The sequence below is a fragment of the Melospiza georgiana genome, chromosome 4, assembly GCF_028018845.1.
Source record: "Melospiza georgiana isolate bMelGeo1 chromosome 4, bMelGeo1.pri, whole genome shotgun sequence".
Lineage (NCBI taxonomy): Eukaryota > Metazoa > Chordata > Aves > Passeriformes > Passerellidae > Melospiza > Melospiza georgiana.
Genome location: NC_080433.1, coordinates 46,477,512 through 46,493,992, shown reverse-complemented (window position 1 = coordinate 46,493,992; position 16,481 = coordinate 46,477,512). Strand labels below are relative to the sequence as shown.

The 16,481-nt window shown below is 38.0% G+C and overlaps 1 protein-coding gene across 1 annotated transcript in view; it reads left to right on the top strand.

Moving 5' to 3' along the window:
* Positions 1 to 364: 364 nt before the first annotated feature.
* MYRFL (myelin regulatory factor like) overlaps positions 365 to 16,481 on the top strand; it is a 39,362-nt gene continuing 23,245 nt past the window's right edge. The window contains exons 1-6 of the mRNA XM_058022790.1: positions 365 to 631; positions 7,202 to 7,292; positions 10,257 to 10,324; positions 10,415 to 10,673; positions 11,469 to 11,560; positions 13,507 to 13,654. Coding sequence (XP_057878773.1) covers positions 586 to 631; positions 7,202 to 7,292; positions 10,257 to 10,324; positions 10,415 to 10,673; positions 11,469 to 11,560; positions 13,507 to 13,654 — 704 coding nt within the window. The 5' untranslated portion in view covers positions 365 to 585. The remainder of the gene's footprint in view (positions 632 to 7,201; positions 7,293 to 10,256; positions 10,325 to 10,414; positions 10,674 to 11,468; positions 11,561 to 13,506; positions 13,655 to 16,481) is intronic.

Here is a 16,481-nt window from a genome sequence, read left to right as displayed (position 1 = left end):
GTGTAGTAGGGTTTGCTGCTAGCCTTAAAAGAGCTTTGTTCCATGTTCTGCTTTCCCATATGTTTTCCAGTGTTACCTTCGACAAACAGGCTAATGTGTTAGTTTTTTTTATAATAGTAACAGCATAGAAGTTCACCTTCCCTACCAGTGATGGCTTTGCTCTTGCATTTTTGATTACTATCGCTTCTATTGGTAGTACTAATTACATGACCTATGTGAAAGTACAAAGACAAGATAAGTAATTTTTATTGCTGCATTTTTTTGCGCATGTGTAATTAGTACTGGGACCAAAGGTCCTTAAAACGAGAACATTAGACTTACTGACAGGCTAGAACCCATATCATATTGCCTCAAAAGCCTTGTTAGATTCTCCTTTTTTGTAGTTTAAGTCCTTTACATAAAGCCTAAGTATAACCCTGAATCTAGTTACAGAGGAATGAAATCAGCTGAGACAGAGTCATTGAAATCCCTGACAAAATCATGACGTATTCCTTGGCATATTCATAATCATCTGGAGGAGACTACATTTGTCCCAGTGGGAGCTCTTCAAGTAGTAGCAAAGCAAAACACTTCTACTGGCTTTTCATGGATGTGGTGGGAGAAAATGAGGCCTTGCAGCAGTTCTTTGAAGGTAAGACTAGTTTCAAGAGAAGCCTTAACAATTTTTAGTGTCAGCAAAACCAGTAATTGTTTGGGGGTAACTGAGGAAGAAAGGAGGAAGAAAAAATGCTCTGAAACCCAAAGCTGTGTTTACACTAAGTTATTATGGAAGACAATGCCAGAATGATTACAAATAGTACAGATGTGCTGCAGTGCCTTTTTCTTTGTGCTCTGGCCAGAATACCAAAGGGAAGGCACATCCAGCAAAATCTGCAATATGGCTCGTTGCAGTGTAACACTTCTGAAATCTTAGTGATTTTCATCTGGTTAGTGATCTCACTTCCTCCTCAGTTTTGGCATGTCAGGTAAAGAGGGTTTTCTTTCCACCAGCTGAAATGGCCTGATTGTAACTGGTAAAATGTTAATTGTGTCAGTATCCTCAGGACCCTTCTGAGGAGTTAAACCTGGATATTTTTGTCTTTTGGCTGGGATCATCTGTCCTGCCTTTTTCTCCAAGACATTTTCTATTCAAGCTGGTCCAATTAGTTTCATAATTTTCTCTTACTACACAATTCACTTCCTAAAGATCCCATAATAAAACTGCATTTTTATTATTATAATATTTATTTTATTATTTATTATTATCTCTGATAATGTGTTCAAAGGCTTTTTACTTTGGTTTTTTTACTATTTTTTTCTCTCTCTCCAGTTTGCTTTTTGTTTTTAATATGTCAACTGTTCTATTCCAAGCTGCTTTTGTTGTATTTGTTTTCAAATGCAGGTATTCACTGATCTCAAAGTACCTTGGGAAACTACCAAGTTAACTACTTGGGAAAATCACTCTTGTGATTTGCTTTCTGTCTTATTCTTTTCCCTGCCCCTCTGTTGGCCTGGGTGAGAGGTGGCAACTGTAACTTAAATTTTAATTTCAAGCTAAGATATTAAAAAATTGATCAAAGAAATATATTTAAGCCAAGAAATTTAAATGGGTGAGCTACAGTCTAGAGCTGCTAGCAAGCAAATGTGGTGGTTTTAGGTAGTAGGAAATTCATACCATGTTCTTGAAGTTTAGTTTACGTCATGGAGTTGAAAGGCTAACAAACTCTTTTGGCTTTGCTTTCAGCAGCATAATACTTGTTTTTATCGTGATTTTTTTTTCCATTTTTTTCCCCAACTGTTTCATTGCATACCAGTTAAATATCAAAATGGTGTTGAATACAAATTATATTACAAAAAAGCACATTTTTAAGGAAGTCTCTTGGAAAACATGACTTTCTAGGGAAGTATAGGTTAGATTCTGTTGACTTTTGTGACAATACTTGGATGGTAGAAGGTGTGGCAGGGATTTTAGCTGTATAAGCTCTTTAATAAGAATTACTATTTTAAATTATATAATTATTACCACAGCTCTTTTTTAGGTCTTTTGGTAGCGTGTGCCAGGGTGAGAAGCCCTGTTGATTCCTTTTAATTACAGGAAAAACAAAACATTTTGGGATGTGATGGCCCTTCCATAATATGTGGTTGTGCTGTGTTCCATTAGAATGTGACAGAGGTCTGCTGAGGCCGTACAGCACACAGTGATGCTGTTAGATGGCTGAATTTCATTATCTGGACACGGATATGTGTCAAGGCTGCAAGAGCCAATCATTCATTCAGCATGGAGTAGGCTCTCTTGCTTTTGTAAACCATAGGTAAGTCTGAAAAGGGAGCAAGCTGAAGTAGAGAGGTGGTTAGCCCTCTTCAAGCAGAGATTGTGTTTTCTGAGCACTAAGTCAGTTTCAAGTAGTGGCATCTCTGCAGCTTAGCACTACAGCTTGTGGGCTGGCTTTGTAACACCTCAATGAGGCAAAACCTCATGAAGCAAGGGTCATAAATTGCTAGTGTTGATTTGGTGGTCTCAGTGATTAGTCATAGCAGTGTTAGAACATGTTTTTCATGGCTAAGAAAAACTGGATCTTGTGATATCAAGTGGAGAATGGTGCTAGGGTTCCTCAGTGGTTCAGTTTTGGAGTACAAATGCATCAGCTGGCAGTTTAAGAATCTGTAGATCTGCTTGGTAAAATTATTTGAAATTCATGAACGAAAAGAGTCCCCTCTGCCTTGTGCTTTAGCTCCTTACACTCCATATTGGTTTAGACACTCACTAGTAAGACAAAATTGCATCTGCTGTATTGGGAGGGGACAGTCTGAAACAGGATTTTTTCTCAAGGAAAGTGAGATAATGTTTGTTTTCCTGGCAATCACTTCTTTGTATAGTTGACAGAACTTTTAGATTAGATATAACTCTGACCATGGCTTTTTCTCATTCAAGCAAATGGCTTTTGTCTAGTGTTACTGGGAAGTTTTCACTTTTTTTCTGTTTAATTTCACTTGCACATTAGAGATCTCATCTTTGATGCAAGTTTTTTTCCTATTACTCTTGTTGAAATGAATATTTATAATTAAAACATTCTGCATTTTAGAGTCTGTAAGTTCCTATTTGTCAAGGGAAGGTCAGAGCTCCTGATTAGCTCTTCCACCTGTGTGTGGCAGAACAATCTGTTCTTGCTGATGTTATCAATGAGAGAGATCTGGTAGAAGGTCAGCCTAGTTACTGTTGAACTTGGTCTTTTCTGTTGTAAGGTACTCTGAGGTGTCTGAAATGCATGTGTTTTGTCTGTGATCCAAAGAAATCTCTTCCTTAGTGGAATCATCAGCTCTCTCTCTATACTCATACTTATGCACGGGTAACATGGAACATGGGTTAGAGTTTGTGGTAAATAATGAAGCCACTGAAGAAACATGCCCTTAAAATACAAAACACTAAAACCTCAGGGGTGCCACATATAATTTTAAGGATGAGAGTTTGGAACAGGAATAAAAGATGAAATGAAATATATAAAATATTGATGGTAAGATTTGTTTCTATAGAAAATGTTACTTTGGGGAAAAAAAGTGTATCTTAACACAAACTCGTTCCTTACAATTTGGAGTAACAGGTCCTTCTGAAGTTGAATAACCTAGGCTGTGATACCTCCTGGCTGGCTGCATCTGGTTTATACTTATAACCTGTAGCTCTGCAGCTTGTGTCAATGACAGCAGGTCTGTTCCAGTCATATTGAGCTGGACTTTTGTACACAATTTAAATGCCAACCAATCTTGGAGTCTATTACCAGGAAAGAAGGGCCTATAAGCCCTATAAGTAATACTTACCTCTGTCAGTGTCAGTCAATGAAGTTCAGCTGGGCCATTAAGCCTGGACAGTGGAGCTCATAAAGTGCTGAAACCTCTTTTTGTAAAAAAATACTTATTTCATGGTAAAGTGTCTTAAGCTGGAAATCAGTTATTATTTCTCAAGCAGAAACATATCCCTCAAGTTGCAAGGCTTTGTAGCAAGCTTGAATTTGTCTGTTCAACAAGCATTGCTGAACACTGACCATGTTCTCTGTGCTGTTTTTACCCCTTGAGCTGGTATATAAGGATTGTTTCATGTGTAAAGTAGGTGATATTTTAATACTGATCTTACTATGGATAGCTGGACTTGGCCCAGAGCTTCCTGGCATCCTCTTCTAATGTCAGGAAATTATTAGTTTAGTACTGATTTTTAGTCAATACTATTTCTCTGTCCCCCATCCTTCACTTTCCATTTAGATACCAGTGAAAAGGAGGCAGCCGATTTAAATGCAGGTATACATAAGGCTACATGAAAGTATTCAGAGAATTGATCAAGGTAGGTTCTCAAGGATTGAGACTTGGTCACAGGGCCACAGAGTCAAGCTGAGGAGCCAAGTGATGAGAGCCTCATGTCTGGAGGAAAGAAGGGGATGTCTGCCAAAGAGTAGGTGCCAAATTAATAGGCTGAAATTCATATTTCTCCTTGGGAGCCTGTGGCTGGGTATTAGGGACAGGCTAGGTGAGAATGGACAGGAAAGAGAAGACAGTGGTACTACTGGCAGGTTTTACACTTGGGGACAAAACAACAGAAGTATCAAGCTTAAGAAGAATTGAGAAAAATATATAATCATATGCATGCTGTGACTGCAGTGTGTGTTCTGCAAACATCTGTGTGTGAACCCCCTGCCATGGCACTGCTTTGTCCTTTCATCTTTGCCTGTTGCTTGGGTAGCTGGTAGTCCTCTGCACAGTGACACCACAGTTGAATGTGTCACTCAGTGCAGACTCTTCCAGAGACTTCTGGGCATATTGCAGCATAAACTAAACTGCAAGCAGAGCCAAGCTGATGATTGAGGCCGCTGACTCCACATATCCTCCAGCAGCTCTTAGCCAGGCACATGGTTCTGTGCTTCCCAGAGGCCTCACTGCAGGGCTTGTCCTGCCACATACACACAGTTAGTTCCCTCCTCTCACAAGCATGCAACATTCAGGTGAGTGATTGTCTTGCATGGTGCCCATATCTGTAAGTACTTACTGTGATCAAATGCCTGTGAAATGGATGCCACCATTTAAAATAAATTTGCATATGATTCAAGAGGTCCTCCTCTGCTGAAAAAGATGCTAGTACGTGATGCCACTGACCTGGAAAGTACACTAACAGAGTTCTACAGGGCAGCAAAATGTGCCCACTCTTCCGTGTACCTGCGTCGCAAACATTCATTTGTGGTGGCCTGTCTTCCTGGTGTGTACTTCCTTCCTCTCCCAGCACTGCTTATTCTTTCATTCTCCTCCTCACCATTTAGCTGTTCATGCAAAGTGGAGAGATTAAGCAGAAATTATAGATATTTGTTATCATCACTTAGCAACAGAGCTAATCTCTGAACTGTGGGATGTCCACTTGAAAAGCCTTGTCCATATTTGATTTAGAGCTGTATTCTTTGATTCAAAAGAACCTGTCTCTGATCTTGGTCAAAATAAAGGATTCTTGGTTGTATGGTACAGGAAAAACATTTTGTATTTGACTTCTGGCCTCAAGTTAGTAATCAAAGTATATCATTCTTCATGAGGGTTTGGTGGTTTGAACAGGAAAAACAGGTGGGGTAAAAGAAGGAGAAGAGAATCATTTTCCTGTGGACTATGTTAGCAAAAGGAGAAAGGTTTATAATTCTAGGTAAGGGGACCCTACATTCAGACATGAAGAATGAAATGATGAGAATCCAACAGGTTTGAGGAAGGCTGCTAAGGAAACCCAATCTCTTTTGCACTCTCGAGCTGGTTTTGCAGAGCGATCCAGAAGTTTGCTGCTTCCAGAAGTTGTGTGTTCCAGGTTTGCTGAGATAAGCTAGTGGGCTGCACCTATTGAATCTGTTCTCTGGTGCACATGGGACAGTTTTGTTTATATCATCAAAAAATTGAGATGCAAGGATCTATCAGTAGCGCACCTCCAAGTTGCTGTCCCCCAGTGAAAGGCAGTCAAAATTAAGGCTACAACACCAAACAGTACCTAGATTAATCTACAACCACAAAGCAATTTGGGAAATGTTTAGTAGCAATGAGGATTTATGTATTGAGGGAATCCTGTGCAAGGTGGTGGATTTTTAGATTCTGCTTGCATGAATGTCCTTTCTAAACACTGGGTCAAGAAGGAACAGTATCAGACAAAGACACCAGAGAAGGAAATGAAGATATATTAGGGTAAGTGTCCTTTGCAAGGTAGTACAGTGAGAAGACAGCAAATGCACCAAAGGCAGTGACTACTCCTTGGCTCAGAGGCAGATATTAACCTTTTGTGTTTTCACATGCTGCTGCCGAGCTGGGGGGACGTGGTTGGTGTCGGACTCAAGGCTGAGCCTCACATCTCTGGCTGTGTGGGCTGGTCCATTTTGTCATGTGTGAGTTGGGACAGAAGCACTTGCAGCTCAAGCAGGAATATCAAGGCCCTTATCTTGTTTGCATTCTGACTGGCCACACCTGTATTTATGGAAGGCTTGCTGCAGAGGTGGGGAGCCTGCAGAGTAGGGCTGCATGGCTCTGGGTTTTTTAATGAGTGCCCGTTGACTTTCTACAAAAGTTGTCATGAATTCCGGAAACTTTATAATCATAAAATCTGTTTATAGCCTTCAGTTACTAAGCAACACAGGACAAAGTACTGAACTTTTCTATTCACTAATACATTTAACATGTTAGTGGGCTGATATTTTTACAATAAAAGGAAGCTACCAATCAAACATTTTAAAAGCTTTATTTGGGCTTTATTTAAACTCAGATGGTGGATTTTAAAATGGAATTTTAGATCAGAAATTCATTGCAGTACCTGCGAGTACTAATGTACCAAGTGGATCTGTGTAATACCTGAGCTTCAGTCCAAAAAACTGTTTAGACCTCAATGTGAAGAAGTTGGAAACAATCTTCAAAACTCTTTTTCTCAATTGCAGACTGGGGTTGTTCATCCTCCTGCTGTAGTAATTCCCTGAAGCCTTAATGCCATGCATTCTGTGGTGTTTGCCTGGTGCTGCACTGTCATCTGCAGTGCCCCTGCACATTGTTAATTACTCTGCATTTCTCATCATCGTTTTTCCCAGAGTAACTAAACCAGAAGAATAACACTTTTGTTACACGAGACAGGACAGATTTGGTTTTCCTTCGTGTAGGACCATTGGTAGCATCACTTATTCTAAAACACTGACAATGCCCTCTGAATTTCTGCCTTTTTTACTTTTAACCTTAGGGCAAGATGTCCATGGAGCCTTGGAAAATCCCATGGTAGATACAAGCCTGTTGGAAGAATTCATTAGTAGTGACGTAGAGTTTGGAACTTTGTAAGTATTATAACACAATGTACTTCCTCTCCTTAGCCGCAGCTCTTGAATTGTTTTATTAGTAGATAAAAACAATTTATCTATGCCGTGATGCAATCTGAGTTTCAAGAGGATTGTGCCTATCTTGGCATAGGTTCTTGAAGCTGCATAGGAGGACTTAGAAAAAATGAACTACAGCCAGTAATGGAAATATGGTAGTCTTCTTGTTCAATGGAATGAGTGATAATAAAGTCTGAGTTAATTCACAACTGTTGAGCTAATTGTGACATTAAAAGCAGAGCTGTTACTTTAACATTCCTGTAAGTGCTAATTTACTGTTTATGTACAGAATAAGTGATAAAAGTGAGACTACTGTATAGTAAATTGAGAGAATAACAGAAGTCCCCCAGTTTGAAGGAAGCAGAGCTACTGTTTTCACCCTAATTCTTAGTTAGAACAGAAACTGTCCATCAGTCACTTTTGAGACTAAAACTATCAAAGGATACATAGTGTGAAGGCTCATGGTCAGGGATGGAAAATTATGTGGTATACATCTATCAAAGACTTAAACACCAAATCTTTCATCTAGACAACTGTCAGATGATTGTTGTTCAAGGCAAAATACTGTTAATATGGTGACACTCACACTTGCCAAGAAACAGAGCAAGAAGGGATGTTTTAAAAATAATTGAACATTGAAGTTTTCATTCTAGACAGATTCAGCAGCACGTTTACTTAAAGTGAGCCAGATAGGCTCCTACCTGCTCTAAATAATGAATAATGAATTGATTCTCTTTGCCCACAGTATTAAAGTAAAGAAGAATGAAGAGAAGATTGTATGTAAATATCAATAACTTTTATTTTTAGAGTGACTAAATGTGTTTTGAGTTAACAAGATTATTGAACTCCTGTATGACAACTTAAAAATGCTATTATTTTGTTTTTATACATAAAGTATATCCAAAATGTAAATGTGTGCATATATATGCTATTATGTAGATTAAGTAAGTTAGATATTATAGTTACAGTGCTACAAAGTACTTACATACAAGAAAACCATATGTAAAACTATTATGTTTTCAAGGCTGAACAAGATTTTACACTTACACTAGAGTTCTATTTTGTTACTTATGGGATTAAGAACATTTACTGAATCATTAGATCTGTACAGGTCAAATTATTAAGCATTTGTCTGTAGTGCAGAAAATTTGTGCATAAACAGAATAGAATATCATAAAGGGACATGTCAAAATACTTCCAAGGAGAAAAATATTAAAAGCCTCCATATATACATACAAAATGCAAAACTCCATAATGCCATGTGCAATGAAAAGGGTGCTGTTACCACCAAGGTCTTGGATGTACCTTGAAATTTCCATTAAAGATCATCTTGCATCAGAAAGGGCATCAGCATTACATTTATTCTTCTCTTACATTACATGTGAAGCACCGTGTGATTTCCTCATCTTTTGCCACAGTAATACCTTCCACATAATCAGTGAAAGGAGAAAAAGGGTTGCCATGTCCTTTGCTGAGTGGGCATTTTATTGATATGTTATGTTTGTAATGTAGAATCATATAAACTACAGATTATTTTCTTTTCCTTCAAAAAGCACAGTATCAGTTTCAGTAAAATTCTAACGTGGAGATATATCCCTACTACCTCTTTACTTCATAAATACTTTCTCCTAGAAGTATCTCTCTCTATTTTACTGAAATAATGTACCTTAAAGCAGAAATCAAGTACCAAGGCAACATTTGAAGCCAGAATATGAACTGAATGTGCAGAAGGAAAGTTTTAGACTTTTATGTATGTATCTTTTAAAATTTTACAAAGCAAATTGGAATTCAGTATATATGGGTCTAATATCCCACAGGGAAAAGAAAAAAGAAATATTTACTAACTATTCAAAGTTGAAAACAAGGTTTAGAGTGTTGTAGTCATGATATTTAAAAGCATCAGAGAATCTATTTTGAAGGAATTTAAAGAATATTCTAATATGGAATTTTAAAATTGATTTTTAAAGAGGAGCCATGTGGTTGAAGCTAACCCAAAATGCAGGGTTGTGGACATAACATGTTAGAAGACCAGTAGCAATACCATTAAGAAATACTCAAGCAGATGTCAAAAGTAATAGGCAGTAGCCAAAAATGAAACTGCTCTCTTTAATTCTATCCAAACTGAGAAATATAAAACCTGCAGTAGAAACAATAGAGTGAAAATTTTCCATTGATACTTGAAAATATTTTCTCTGTGTGTGTGATCACGCCTTTTATACATATGAGGGTGTCTCTTCAAGGAATTTTATTTTATTCAGCTTCTAAGAGAACACTCAGCTTTGGTACAGGAGCTGTTTCTCATTAGATTTCTGTTATCCTTCCTCTGCTGCTGCATTTTTAGCCTAACAAGCACCTTAGGACTTGTGTTTCAGATCAGGCTTCAGAGCAGTGTTTGAGCTGACAATTCATAGGAAAGGATTGAGAATCCATTTCTTGAACCTCCATCTACTCCTAATTGTAACAGAGGAAGCCTCTGTAGCTCCTCTGAATGGCAGCAAGATGGCATAGGATTTTCTCTTCCTTAAGAGGGATGAAGATGCCACAGATTTTTAACCATTAGTTTAGAGAGAATGGGGCTTAAATCCCTTGTGAGGGCCATATGTTGAGAGTCAGTGACATGCCTGGAGGTAACTGAAGAACCACTTATGGGAAGGAGGATTGAAATGAGCAGGTTGTGAAGGGGGGATTTGGGTGAGAAGGGATGGGGATTGGGTCTTCCTTCACGGCAGAGAGCCACAGGAGATGGTCTGATGAAGTGTAGGTGACATTTCTCCTGTAAGAAGGGCCAGCAAACATGGTGAGCGATGCTTCCTGATGTCCCTTGTCAGTAGCCTGGTGGTCCCCCTCCACTTGCTTTCAGCATTTGTTGTTGTTGTCTTCTGTGTCTTGTTCCAGAAGAAATTAAAATTTCTTTTTCATCCCCAGGCAAAGCCAGTTGCCAGACTCCCCACCGGACTCTGGCTCAGAACCGTGTTCCCCACCACAGCTACAAAGTAGGTGAATGAATTTGGCCTCTCCCAAGCCTGTAGGAAGATCTCCAGCTCCTCTTCCTTGTTCTTATGTTGTCTGTTTATTTCTCTCAGCCCCATGGTGTGATGCTGTGTGGCCCAGTGGGCTGCAGCCTCCTCTCCCATGCCCATCTGTCAGGGCACCCAGCAAGCTTCCCTGCAGGTTCATGGAGACCTACCCTGACCCCAGTGCCACGGGGTATCCTTGCACCATCTCCCAAGGCTGCTGCCTGAAGACAGAAAATGCTGTGCCTCCATGGAATCATTCCACATCCTCCAGCTGTTCGGGTTTTAATTATTCATACTTCCAGCCTAATGCATCTCAGATTTCTGGGTAAATGATAGAGCTTTTATGCAAGGGGTGAGACATGCAAAAACCAGTATAACTGGTTTAAGACTGGTTTTCAGTCCCTGTGGGTGTAGGATTTTCCACAGGATGGCAGTGTTTAGACATTTTTGAGACACTTGTGGTTGAGGGTTCTTTAAAAATACCTTGATTGAGGTTTAGATTGTAAGTAGTAGTGCATTTCAATTTTTAAAACAATAGAAGGCTAATGAGAAATCAATGGGTTTTTCATAACTGGATTATAAAAATATTGAGGTGCTTTTCAATACCTGTTGTAGAGATTTGTGCATGAGGATCTTGTAAGTGTTCTAGGAAATAGCATAAGAGAAAGGAATTTTCATATCCATGTAAGCAAGTGAAGCAGCAATCGTATACTATGTGCCATATTAACCCACAAATGTGTTCTGCATGCTCAATTATTTTAAATGTTCTGGTTTTTTAACATTAACTAGAAAAAAGGAAAATTATTCAAGATAAAATCTGTAATTTTAATGCAAATGTCATGAAACTAAAACCCTGCCACTGATGCACTGTATAAATTTTAAAATTGAATCAACTTCTTTATTCATGTGAAATAAAAAAAAAGAAGACATTTTGGAAGGAAAAAATTGGATAATTCTGTTTTAAAAACCCACCAACAGTCTCCTCCCTCAGCAAATCAGAATTTGCATGACAGTGCAGTTATAATGAGATAAGAGGTACCTGGGTGTTCTTTTGTTACGATTCTGTAATATCTATGTTTAAACTTATAAAGGAATAATGCAACATGTGTTTTCACAAAAGTATTTCTGCAGCATCAAGCAAAAAAAGGAAGCTTTCCCAATTACTAGGAGATGGGATTGATTCTCCAGTGCAGGCTCAGGATTCCAGACAAGGTGAGCAAGTGTGTGAAGAGGAAATTTAGTGTTTTATGCCATAGACGAGTGAATACTTGAGGACCCCAGCTCCTGCTGGCTCAGAAAATGTAATGGTATTATTGGTCTGTACTCCACTACCCAGTTTGGAGGGATTTACCTTTTTGGAGAACAAGGATTTATTTCTATTTGGCCAAGAGAAAAGAGCATTAGAGGTTCATGTTTCCTGAGGCTTTTCTTGATAGAACATTCTGCCTGTTTCTATATACGAACCTCCACTAGAGAGATGGTAATATATTTGGCTTACTTTGCTTGGCACTAACTTGACTGGGCAAATAAACAATTTTGGGTCAGCTGAACAGGGAATTAGTGGGGTGGATGAGCAAAGAAATTGCCATTTCCCATTATCTCCTTCACTCCATGTTTTGTTTTCTACAAAGTGTGTGTATAAACAAGCTTGGTAAAAGCAGCATGCTCTTTCCCACCTTGCCCATATTGCTTTCATTCATTGTTTTATCAAGATAAAAAAAATAAGCTCATACTGATTGATACAAAAAACCTTATTAGGTATGTACAGAAAGGAATGAGCTTCTGTGAAGTGTGAGGCTCTCTCTGAATGGTTAGTTTGTAATGACCAGTTTACCTGAGGAATTTTAGCCATGTCTGTTAGTGAAAAATCTGAGTGGCTTGTTATTTCTTCAGAGTAAGTTATTTGTCAGGATTAAATCAATCTTTTGGAACACTTTTAATAAGTATCAACTGGATTTAGTAAGTTGCTTTTTCTTTGATATTTTTGTTTAAAGATTTTTGATTTTGTTTAATCAGTGTTTCTTGATTGTGACTAGTCCTCTAAGTAAACGGCTGAAAATAGAAGACAAGCAGACACTTCTATATCTGAAATTGCTCTTGCTGTTTTTAATACTGAAATATATAGCTTTGAAACAAGCTTTCTTTGGGTGTCGCTCTTAATAAAATCTCACTGACACATGCATTGGAAAAAGAACTGAGATATGGGTGAAAATGGCATGGGGATAATTTAGAAGTGAGGTGAGAATTTCTTTACTGTGGTGTTTTTCTGTCTATCTGTCTGTCTATCTCTCTCTCTTTGCTGTATGTCAGAAGCAGAGACTTGCAAATGAAGCTTGGGCCTGAAGTGATTCTGAAGACTGCTTTATTGTGCTGTTGCTGGCTGTGGATGGATCTTAGTTATATGCTCAATGACAGATTTCCTTCTATCCTTACTGCACTCTATTTATCTGTCTCTCTTATCACATTCTCCTCTGTCTTCATAAAATGTATAATATCTCAGAGAACTGGGGTTGACCCTGTCTATCAAAGAATTCTCTGATGTATAGGCAAAAAGCAGTCAGGAGATTGACCAGACGTAGTGGTGAATGTGCTTGCTATTGGAAAATTGTTCCTCCTGTAGTATATTCTTCAATTCAAACTTGTGGTAGAGGGAATGGGAAACAAATGCAATTATTTTGCTTAATTGCTTCTTGCAGTGTTGCAGATGTACAGTAAAATTGTTCCTCCTGTAGTATATTCTTCAATTCAAACTTGTGGTAGAGGGAATGGGAAACAAATGCAATTATTTTGCTTAATTGCTTCTTGCAGTGTTGCAGATGTACAGTAGAATTCTAAGCTTTCGTTCTCTTCCTGCTCTCCCCCTCCCCTGAAGGAAACTATTCATCCTTTTGGAGAGAATAAAAAATAGAAAGTACTACTTGTCATGTCAATCAAACATTTGTTTTGCAAATCAGGAAGGCTGAAAAATTTATTTCCTAAAGCAAGAGAATATAACACAATTTTGTGGAATAACTGCAAAGGTTAATCACATTTAAATATGCATGCAATGCATTTGTGATTTATATATATGTGCATTTATGTAAATATATTTGTAAAAACGTCTGTGCAGGATTTTTTGCTAGTCCCAAAAGAAATAACTGAATTATCACTTTCTACAGCAACTGTAAAGGACTATGCTGCTGAAGTGCAAGAGTATGACAGTGATGGACAGAATGCAGCTTTGGAAAAATGCTGTCAAGCTCTTACATGGCAACCATATCAAACTTCTCAGTGGAACAGCTTATTTGACTCTAATTATGAAAAACTGTAAGCACTGATGTTTGCACTTGAAAAAAAATTAGTTTCTTCTGCCTTTTTTCCCCCTTTTTTATCTGTTGTAGTTTTGTAGGAATAAATGATACATTTGGCATCTCTTGTTCTTATTGGAAATAAGAACAGAGAAGGAAGTATAACGGGTATGATGAAATATGAACTTGCAGTTATATCAGATAAATTGAACTTGAAACACTGTTGAAATTAATGCCAGTTTTTCTGATTTCCCTTCAGGGATTTAGAGGCAAATTAAAAGTGAGTTAAGATGCCTGGTAACTTTTGTTTATTTTGTCAAATGCATTGGGGCAAGTAATTACAAAGCATATGGCACTTTTCCCTCTAGTGGTCTAAAATATTAAAGGAAAACATTAGAAGTTATCAGTACTACTTCTGGGCTCATACAACTTAAGTCTTAATAATTATAGGTATGTGGGTGACATGCAGCTGTTCAGTCAAAGATTTAGATTTTTTGCTGTGTTAATCAAACTGTAAATAATTTTTTTCTTGGCACATGATCTTGAAAAGGTAATTCCAAATTCACTTTACATCCCTGATTTTTTCCATTCTAATACTTAGCATATGAACCCTTTTAACAAATTAACCCTCTTCTACAGCATCTGGTTAGTTCTTCAGGATTGGTGCAAAATATTTGTCACTGTCTACGTAGGACTTACATAGCACAGTATATTTTAATGCTCCTCTCGCCTAACCTGCCAAAATGTCTCATGGGATCTGGGTGTGTATCAGTGTCATTGCTGGACACTGATGTTCCCTGTTTGCACAGGGGCACAGGGGCATTGCACATCTTACTATGCCCCATACAACCCTTCTCCTCAGGTTGTGATTGACACGGCAGGAGAGCAGACCTTTACACTCCTTGGGAACTGGATGGACCCAGAAACCTCCAGCAGAATTTGTGATATGAGCATTCACTCTAAATGAAGGCTTCCAACTCCTGGTTGCACTTTCAGTCAATGACTGCATGAGGGCTGTGTGCTGATGGTGGGAGATTGCTGTTCTGCCACTACCCAGTTACTTGTTTCTTCCTATACACCTAAAATTAAGGTTCCAGACACATTTCTTTGTGAACAAAGATTTTGTGATGCTTAGCAATAGAATATCCCAATACACACTCTGTTGCCATTATTGTGAGAGGGGACTGAGGTGTTATTTGCAGAGGAAGTCAGTATTTCTTCTAAGTGAGGTCAATGGTAATGCTGTTGTTCCAAGATGCACTGTAAATACAGCAAATTGCACAGATTTTCTGAGTAGGGATCCTGTATTCTGTTGGCCTCAAAACACTCACATGCTTCTCATTCCTTAGTGTAGATGAATTGATCCCATGCCTTCAAATTGCTGTACCCATTTGAAGGATATTTCTCAGGTTAATTCTTATTTTCCATTTTATTCATACAGTACTTGAACATTTTAGTTATTTCATTTTCACAACAAAAATGCTGTTAGCTGAGGTGGATTAATTAGGAAAGGTTACTCTACCATTAATTCTGCCATTCATTTTGTCTGCTTGGCACATTCTTGGCCCCTGATATTGGTAGTGCTCTGTCCCAGAGGTGTCTGAAGACTTAAATTCTGAATAGAAAGAGGAATTTGAAGCATATTTCTAGTAGGGATGCTTGTGTGACAGGAATATCTATTACAACATAAAAATTATTCCAAATTTCGATGTACTGCTTGGTCTGACTCATCATTCTTTGTGTACTAGGAATAAAATATATGTTTGTGCTTATTTACTATAAATGACACAATCAGAAAGTTATAATATGAAATTGCTCTTTGGGAGCCATTGGTCCAAACACTGCAGCTTGTGGAGATGTGGGTGTTTGTAATTTTGCTTCTCAAGCTGTTTGTTTCCTGTGTGTAGGAAAATAGACTGAAATTGCATAAAGAATATCAGCTAATGACCTTGCTGACACCTAAATATGAAAAACTATTCCTTTCCCTACTATTTCCTATATAAATAAATTTTAAAATACTCATTGTAGGAAAAACTCAGTAAGTTTTACTTCTTTAATAGTGATGATTTGAGGAGATGGTAGGAACCTTCATTATAATTTTAAACATGAAGTAACACATAACTTAGTAGTTCTGAGGTAGTTGCAAGGTAATTCCAAAGTAGTCTTCTCTTTATTCCCTGTCCCAGGTAATCAATAGTTGTTTGAAAGGGGACTTCTGTTCATAATTTATAAAACAATAATAAGGTCTGTATATATCCTATGAAGTCTGTACATTTTGATTTTTCCAAATAATAATGGAAGAGTAATGAAAATCCATCTTCAGTAGTTGTGTTAATGAGAGGTTCTCAGTAGCATCATACAAGATTATCATAATCAAACTTTCATTAACAAAGAAAGCCAATGTCTATATAAGAGAAGCTTGCCATGTAGTTATTTCAGAATTATCCATCACTTAAGTCAGAGGACTAGAAGCATTGTTGTGATGGTGAGTTCGCTGTCTCTAATAGAAAGACCTTTTGATACCTTTCCTTTACTGTGAATCACAGACACACAATTCTCTTTCTCTTTGGGTGAAAAATTGCCCTTTGAAGAAATAAAATAGAGTTGCTTTAGCCAGAGTAGGATGGACAACTTGAAGTCAGACTGTAGGGTTGGTACTGATGGCTTTTCTTTTAGCTTAAGTAAAGCCTCATTGGAATCCCAGAAGCTTCTACAGAAGCACTTGCTGTGGGAATTTGTGAACAGCAAATTCCCACAGCAAAAATTCCCACTCCCCACACAAAAAGTGGGGAGTCTTGCTGGCTCATTAGCTCATTGTTGTCTGGAGCACTAGCTGCAGACTGTGG